This window comes from Aythya ferina, assembly GCF_964211825.1.
Source record: "Aythya ferina genome assembly, chromosome: 18".
Taxonomy (NCBI): Eukaryota; Metazoa; Chordata; class Aves; order Anseriformes; family Anatidae; genus Aythya; species Aythya ferina.
In genome coordinates this window covers 2850067-2858656 of record NC_140317.1, presented here as the reverse complement: position 1 = coordinate 2858656, position 8590 = coordinate 2850067, and the positions used below count along the sequence as shown (strand labels likewise).

General features: G+C 59.0%; 1 protein-coding gene across 1 annotated transcript; it reads right to left on the bottom strand.

Moving 5' to 3' along the window:
• Window positions 1-1488: 1488 nt before the first annotated feature.
• Window positions 1489-5598, bottom strand: LOC311421059 (cytochrome P450 2C16-like; the record flags this gene model as incomplete). Its single annotated transcript, XM_084492585.1, has 9 exons — window positions 1489-1679; window positions 1855-1996; window positions 2361-2548; window positions 2977-3118; window positions 3328-3504; window positions 3634-3794; window positions 4424-4573; window positions 4915-5077; window positions 5416-5598. 9 exons carry the CDS (start codon window positions 5596-5598, stop codon window positions 1489-1491), a joined length of 1497 nt encoding a protein of 498 aa, XP_084348711.1.
• Between the last annotated feature and the right edge of the window lie 2992 nt (window positions 5599-8590).

The window sequence follows — 8590 nt, the reverse complement described above, 5'->3', positions numbered from 1 at the left end:
CCCAGCAAGGCAAAGCCCACCAAAGCCAGCCGTGAAGACCCCCAAAAAACACCCACACACTGCTCCCTGCCCCTCTGCAGCAATCCTACCCCCCTTCCTGGGAGCATGCCCTGCTCTGCCAGTTTCTTCCAAAAACCCCTGAAATGAGATCACACGGAGCTGAGCCGCACCCGAAGCTGTTTGCCAGAGGTAAATAGTGCTGTGAAGGCCATGGGAGAAGCACAACCCAGCAGCACACTGGCTTTCTTATCTGCTCTGCTCTGCTCTGACCTCCCACACTCTCCTGACCCACAACAGCTCTGGGCTGTGAAGCAGCCCTTGTACTGGGAGCAGGTGCTCCTTCCCCAGCTGCAACCATTTTCCTCGCCTGCGTGGTACCCCCCATAGCAAGAGGCTAGGGGTTCATGTTCTGAAGGAAGCAGTAAATTCCTGGGATACCGAAGATCCATTTGCAGTTGAAAGCTGCATTGGCAAATCAGCTGTAACCAACTGAATGTTTTCCTGGCACAATCCATCCTGGGATACACACACACACACAAAAAACAAACATTCAAAAACGGTTGGAAGGGGGGAAAGATGAGGACCCCCACAGAAGGGATGTGCAGCTGAAATCCCGTACCTGGGAGGTTTGGGGTGGGAGGGCCGGGATGCAGCAGGAAGCACCCTGGATTCCTGGGGCTGGCCGGGGACTCTGCGGCACAGCTCCTGAATAAACCATTTGAGGTGCCCGGCTGTGCAGTGCTGTGGTGTGAGCCCGGGCGGGGTCTGCATGCATCCCACTCATTTTCCCTTAGGGATTTAAAGAAAAATACCTTTTCTTTAAAGTCCCAATGTTTCTTAATAAAGACTAGAATGTGCCTGGTGGCTGCCAACTCAATCCCTCATTGCATTGTAGGGTTAGTTAAAGATGTGGCCCCCCTTAAGAAGAAAGGAGTGACTTTGGTGCAAATTCTTCTTGCTTCCCAAACCCAGCACCCCTCTCCTACAGCACATTTCCCCCCACTCATCCTCTTTATGTTATGGTTGTCCAAGTGGTGGCTCACAAGAGTTTAATCACCGTGCATTGTGGTTGCTCACACAGCGCTGTGAAGGGCAGTGAAGGCTGAGCACCACCACCCTTACACCAAGAGGCACCACGAGTGTCCTCACAAACACCAGTCACAGTAACTGTTTTTATTACAGAAGCTTCCAGTCCCTCCCCAAAATCAGGTGCTGCCCCACTGAGTTCCAGAAGCTCCAGGCACAAGGAGATGAGGTTCAAGCAGAGGGGAGGAAGAGCAGTCCTAGTGGCACCGGGACAGGAATGGGTAGGGCAGGGAGCCAGGACGCCCAGGGCCTGGTGACAGGGCTGGGACATGGTTCCTAGAGGAGCAGGAGCTCGAGACCACCTCCTGCTTGTGGCTGCTGCCATGGTGCTCGGTCTGCACTGCTCGCTCTGCTTTGGGGAGAAGCGACGGCCCCGTCCTCGTCCCCGCTGGGACCATATCCTCAAGGGCATGTACGCCGTATGGCAAAGAATGTGCCCAGTATCGCCTTCCTCTCTATCTTCCGCCACAGAGTGAGTAAATCCATCTCCTTGGACTCTGTGGTGAGCTGGAAGGTGAAGCTCTGCAGCAGCGTTGTGAGGAAGAGGAAGAGCTCCATCCGGGCCAGCGCCTCTCCTGGGCACATCCGCTTCCCTGGGGGCACAGAGAGGGGGAAAATGAGCAGGGGCTGATGGCTTTGGACAGTGCTTGAGGGAAACACTGCATTTGGGGGAAAAAGGGTTGGGTCAGGAGCCCAAATCAAGGTGGGTGCCTGCCGACGTGCAGCTCTTTCATCCCCAGCAGACCCAGGCACTGCAGTAGCATTCACCTGCTGAAAAAGCCATGAAGGCCTCGCGCTTCCTGAAGTTGCCCTTCTCATCCAAGAAGTGGCCCGGGTCAACTTCTTTAGGGTTCTCCCACTGGGTTGGGTCCATGTGCACTGAAGACAACAGCGGAATAATGGTCGTGTCCTGCGGGAGAAGGGACGGGAGAGGAGAGACGTCAGCACCACGGCACGGGGCTCTGCCGAGCTGAGTGCGCAGCGGGGAGCAGCTGGGGTGCAGGGGTGCTCCCCAATGCCCACCCACACCCCACAGCTGGAAACAGCCCCGAGTGATGGCTCTGCCCTACAGACTGTGCAGGCACAGTGCGGCCGGGTCTCACCCATGAGAAGGAATTAGCCCTGGAGTTATTCCTGGCAAGGTCTCAGAGCCCTCTCACTGCACAAAGCCTGAAGGAGGGAGGCTTCCCCCCGGGGGGGAGCTGGCACAAGGGCAAATCTCACTCCAGCCCCGCTGCCGTCCTCCCACGGAGGTGCAGAGCACCCAGGGTCACCTTGGGGATGGTGTGGCCCCTGAACTCCACGTCCTGCGTCGTCATGCGAGGGAAGCTCTCGATGCCGGCCCGCGGGATGCGCTGCAGCTCGTGGATCGCCGCGTTGGTGTAGGGCATCCTCAGCCTGTCCTCCATGCAGGGCACGCGGCCGGGGCCCACCACCGCGTCGATCTCCTCCTGGACCTTGGCTGGGGATAAAGGAGGTGCAGAGCTGCGGTGCTTTCCCTGCAAGGCCCCCGCTGATTTCTCTCTGGCCTCACACTAGGGCTAAGGGACAAGCTGGCAGAGGGGGAGGAGGCTGGAGCGACCCCTTGTAGGGACCAGAATTAGGGTCTCTGTCTGCACAGCTGCCTGGATGGGGTGGGATCAAGGCGTCTCATGGGCCAGCCCAGGGCCATCCCCGCAGGCAGGGATGGGGAGGAGGGGGCAGGCCGGCAGGAGAGCCCCCTGTCTGCCTGCATCTCCCCTCATGGTTCTCACCTTGGGTGGCCACACCAAATTTTTGGGAAGTTTTGGTCTCTCCCCATGTGGGCTGGGGAGAGACCCCAGGAGGGTCTGCCTGCCCCCTGCCTGCACTGCACAAGGACTGGCCATGTTTTCCTGCCCTTACATGTACCTTGAATATGGGGGAGCTTTGCCAGTGCCAAGATGAAAAAGACCAGGGTGTTGCTGGTGGTCACTGTCCCGGCACCAAAGAGGTCGAATACTGACATGACCAGGTCCTCCTCACTGTACATTTTCTCCACGCTGCTCCTCTCCTGCAAGGGTGCAGCAGGGAGGGAATTCAGCCCGGTCCGGGTGATTTTCCCAGCTCCAGAGGACGGCCCTCACTCCCCGGCAGGCACGGGGGGCCGGGGAGGAGCTGAAATGATCCCTGGCACCAACCCTGGGAGCCTCCCTTGGGCTGTAAGGGTTAAGCCCCCCTGGGAACTGCCTCCAGCATCACAACCCTTTGCCCCAGCTCTACCTTTTCTGCTTTCATAAGGAAGCAGTCGATGTAGTCCCGGGGGGAACTGGGGTCCAGGGTCTGCCTGTGCTGCTCCACCTGCTCTCGGATGTAGCCCTTGAGGTTCTCGCACTTGGCCAGGACTTTCCTGTGCGGCCCCGGCAGGCGGAACAGGACGCTGGGGAAGATGTTGTAGACCTGCGGCCAGAGAGGCACAGGAGGGCTCGGTGCCTGGCCGGAGCCCCCCACACCTTCCCTCTGCCCCATCCAAGCCAGCCCAAAGCCGAGGAGCATCTCTGGGCTGCTGGGCACAGCAGGGGCACGTACTATGGCAATGGGGGAGGTGAAGAAGCTGACAAAATTCCCGATCATGTCCAGCAGCTTCAGAAAGTTCGTGTCGCTGTAGCTGAAGTGGCTCCCGAAGACGACGGAGCAGATCACGTTGGCCACTGCGTGCCTGAACACCATTATGGGCTCAAAGGCTTCTCCTGCAGTGACAGAAGGGGACAGAAAGACATCGGAAAGTCAACAGCTGTTTATCTGCTCTGACACAGAAAGTGCCCTTCGAGCGCTTTCTCATAGCTCTGAGCCCCGGGTGACCGCTGGGTCTCACAGCAGCAGAGCCGTGGGCTGCTCAGCCTCCCTGATCCTAAATCCCTGCTCGCAGCTGGGGGGAGGCAGGCAGAGGCACCCCCAGGTGCTGTGGGCTCCCACTGCTGTACCCCAGGGGCTCAGGGGCTGCGGGGACAGTGCCGTGCTTCACACCCAGCCTCCACCTGCCCTGCTCTTGCCTACGATCAGCAAGAGCCAGAGGAGGGGGGGGAAGAAGTTTGGCTCTGTCGGGGAGGAGCACATCACCCCGATAAAACCCATGGCACCAGGGCGCTGGTATTCACGCATTCCCAGAACTTTGGTTTCCTATTTCTGTTCTTTTGTCATGAAATATTCCTCGGTGGTCCCCCACCATGTGCACCACTTCAGGAGCAGGATCTCCCACCCTTATCTCCGAGCCAAGTTCCTCTATGAGTATCATCCACTCTGGCCACTGCCCGCAGCCCCAAGGGCCACCCCTGTCCCATGTTTCATGCCCCCAGGGGCAGGCAGGACCCCACGTCACCTTGGAGGCTCGCCAGCAGCTCCACGAGGTGCTGGGCCTCCTGCTGCACCCGCTGCGACATGGAGCTCTTCCCCATCCCGAAGTCCCGCAGCGTGCTGAGCGTGAACCTGCGCAGCTCCCGCCACTTCTTCTCGTTCTTGGTGATGATACCTGGGGGAGGCGATGGAGGCGGCTCGTCTGCCTGCCCCGGGGCAGTTCTGGGCTCTCAGCCCACCCGAGGAGGCATCGGGTGCTACCACAGGGACATCCCTGGTGTGCACAGCATCCTTGAAAGGCTGAGGATCTCAGAACAAAGCTGGAAGCCTGTACTGATGGCTAGCAGGAATTAATGCTGCCCTCGGACAAGAGACCTAATAGACAGAGGGGTGCTCAGGGGGGAAAGTGGAAATGGGAGATTCAGGGTGCTGAGTCCCTCCCTCCCCACCCAGCTGCCATGGGGGCCTGCTGCCCACCCAGCGAACCACGAAGCGTGCACAAGCCCAGCCACCCACCGTAGTCGTTCGACAGATGTGCCATGAGGGGGATTTCAGGTCTGCCCCCGAACTCCTCGGCGTGGCCCAGCAGAGCGTCCTTCACGGCCCTGTACCCGCACAGCACCACCGCCGGCGTGCGCCCCAGCCAGACGGTGAAGACGGGGCCGTACCTGTGGCTGAGCTGGGGGTGGGGGAAAGCGGCCGTGAGCGGGGGCTGCAGCCCTCACCCTTCACTGCTTCGTGTCCCACCTCCCAGCATCGTCCCCGCATGCAGCAGAGCTGTGCTGGAAGGGGCAGCAGCACGGCTCAGCTGGAGGATTAGGGTCACTGCGTGGGGCCTGGTAATGGAGCAGAAAGCCAGAGAGAGGTGCTGGTTGTGCTCAAAAATGTGGGGATTTTGGCTCTTCTGGCAGAGCAGGAAAGAGAGAAAAGAAAGGGGGGAAAGCGGTCACCTGTGTGACCCCCTTTGGTTTGGCGTGGGATGTGGACGCTGCAGGGAGCTGCGAGCTGCTCTCTTACCTTCTCGTAGCTCTGGTGAAGCGGCAGGATGTCTTTTTGCCACAGGTTGCCCACAATGGGCCACGGGGCTGGTCCCGGAGGCAGTTGGCTGCTCCTCCTGTGGCTGCTCCGCACCAGGAGGCAAAGGATGGAGAGGAGGAGGAGGAGGACGGTCAGCAGCACCCCGAGCATCCCAACCTCCATCCTCACCCGGTGCCACCGAGCAAAGAGAAAATCAGAAAACTCCCTCCTAGGGGAAAATCAGGAGTGAGCAGCGAGGAGCCCAGCTCTGCCTCCTGCACCCTTCCCGGCACCCTATATAGGCACAGCCCCCCCCGTGTCCCCGGGGCTGTCCCCAGGGTCAGTGACACGGAAACGCTGCTTCCCCCCGGCCAGCTGAGCCCCGGGGCTCCGTGTTGCAATGCGGGGTCAGGCAGGCTGCGGGGCAGTGTGGGCACGGTGCAGAGCCCCGGCAAAGCCCCCAGCCCATCGCCAGGTCATTGCTCCTCTTGGGGCTGCCTTGCTCGGTGCTGCAGTGACCGGGGGGACGTTTTGTAACAGGGGACTGGCTTGGCAGAGCCCAGGAGCCGTGCAGGCTTCCCTGCCTGTGCAGGGCTTCACTTGGGGCTGGGTGGGAATTTCCCACAGAGCTCATTTTGGGTAGAAAGTGGGTCAGTCCTGGGTGTGAAAAATAAACATGGTTTTTCTGAAAGATTTTGGGTGTGCACTTGTGTTTTGACACAGGGGGGAACGTCAGCCCAGGATGCTGTGGTTGTTGCAGGTGTGGGGTTCACAGTCCTAGGGCTCCTCCGGCTTCTTTGGGTATCCTCCAGGAACGGGGTTCAGCCTGGCTCTGAGCACCTCGCTGGCAGCACACCACGCCTCTGGTCACCAGCTCTCGCAGCCCTCAGACGAACAAGCTCGTCACAATCCGGGTGCCAGCAAAGGATGCAGTTCCTCCTGGAGCACAGGGCTGGAGGAAAAGAGGGAGGACTGACTCACAGCAGTCCCTGCGATGGAAGGAGACCCTCAGCAGAGGGCATTGGGTGATGATCACCGAGAGGAGCCTGATCTGATGCTCGCCCCTGGCAGAGGCAGGCGGCACCAGTGCACAGGGAGCCAGGACTCCGTTTGGCCGACAAAACCAGGCAGGAGCCCTGCTCTGCACCTCGGGGCCATGTGGCAGGTTCGCAGGTGTCAGGCTGGCAGCCAGGGATGCTCAGCACCGCCTGGGCTCTGGGCTGCTCTCCTGCGGCCGCGGGTTACCCCAGGAGGCAGACAGTCAGTGTCCGTCTGTCCGTGCCACCCCTGGGTGCCGCAGTGCCCTGGGCACGGTGCCTGCACGTGGGGAACTTTGCCCAGGGGCTGATGTCACGCCTGCCTTTGGCACAGGGGTGAACAGCCTCGCGGTGCCTTGCACGGCGCTTCCAGCAGCAGCCCAACAATAGGGAAGGATCGTGAAACGAGAGAAAAGGAGCAGCCCCGCCGCGGTGTGTGCTGCGGGTTAAACCCAATGGGAAGCTCCCTGCACTGGGGGCAGCGCTCGGGCAGAGCCACCGCCACCAATAATGTTCCAGTGCAGCTCCCACTCGTTGCATTTCTGGAGTGCGAATGCCTCTATTGCTACAAAAATCATTAGTATTTCGTGTTTGACTAACAAGAGAGAGAAAATAAATGAATCACCCCGAGTGCGTGGCTCCAAGGCACCAGAAAAACAACAAGAAAAAGCTCCGAGAGGTGAGGAAACGTTGTCCTTTTGAGCAGCTTCCTGAAACTTTGCTCTGTTTCTCTCCATAATCTGCAGAATAAGTTAAGCCAAAAGGCCCACCAGCTAGACTCAGTATCTCAGGTGTACAAAAAATAAAGGAAAGGTAGAAATTGTCAGCTAAATTTTTGGCAGCTAAATGCCACTTTGTCTGAAGAAAGCTCCCTGGGGAAGAGCAGAGAGGGGCTCTGGTGCAGCCAGACCCAGAGTGAGCCCAAACCACTTCAGATGGACCCAGAAGCTTTGGTGCTTTTCTCTTTCTAGTGATTTTCTTACAAGGGCTTTTGGGGAGCAGGGTCTGTAGGGAAGCTGTCTGCTGCAGGGCTTTGGGATCCCTTCAGGAGCACTCCATGCGACTTTTGTGCCCCCAAACCTAAAATAGTAGGAAAGAGTAAAATAAAAATTCCCATGGGCTGAGCAATGTGACATAGCCAAAAAAAGAACTTAAAAAAAAATCCACTTAGAGATTGCCAGGACCTTTGGAATTTAATTCTGTCCTGTTGCTGGATCTGACTCCGTCTCCAGGGCAGCTTCAAGGAATCAGGAGAAATTGTGTGGGGTGTGTTCAGCACACGTCTGTAATTGGAAGAGCCACAGCTGGAGGCAAGCACAGCAACTCGGGAGCGAGAGGAGACGGCTCTGGGTAAATGAAGAAGTCGGTAACGCCTGGGTTATTAGATCCGGGGAGATCCGCCGGAGGAAATCACGGCGTCTGCTCCCATCCCTCAGCTGCTCTGCAGTTGGCGTCGTGCTGCAGCGGGGAGGCGCAGGGCAGGTCCCGTGGCATGGGGAGCAGGACGGGGAGCGGAGCTGTGGCACAGCCAGGAGCAAGGGCTCACGGCCACAGAGGACGAAGCTCCAGGGCTGGAGGCCCCAGGGGCACCTGGCCAAGGCGCTGCGCACGGGGCTGGCACCGGTGGCTCCGGGCCACGTCTGGTTGGGCTGCGATGTCCCCAAGGACGAGGTCTGCACAGGCTGGGCTGCCTGTTCCCGTGTCTGACCGCCCTCACAGCAAAACAGCAGAGCAAAATAGCCGTGCACAGCCCCTCCTTGGTTCGAAGTGAAGCTTTGGCTTCCCCTGACCTCATGCACCGCTTTGGCTCTGCCAGCTCAGGGTAAGCTGTCACACTGCATGCACTAAGGCAATTAATATCACCCTAATGCGATTTTCCCCTGCCAGCAGCCCAAAGCCTGGGCACGCTGGAGATGCTCTGCTCACCTCGGGGCCTTGTCTGTGCAAAGAGCAAATGTACAACCAGCTGCAAACCATGTTGCTGCCTCCCCTGCACCTCTGCAGGAACAGGGCTGCAAAACCACAGCTGAGCTGCTGTTTCTGGTTGCTCTGAAGGACACAGCAGCACTCACTGCATCACAGTTTGGCTGTAATTATAGGGTGAATATCACTTGTATCCACCCGTGCTCCATCCTGCT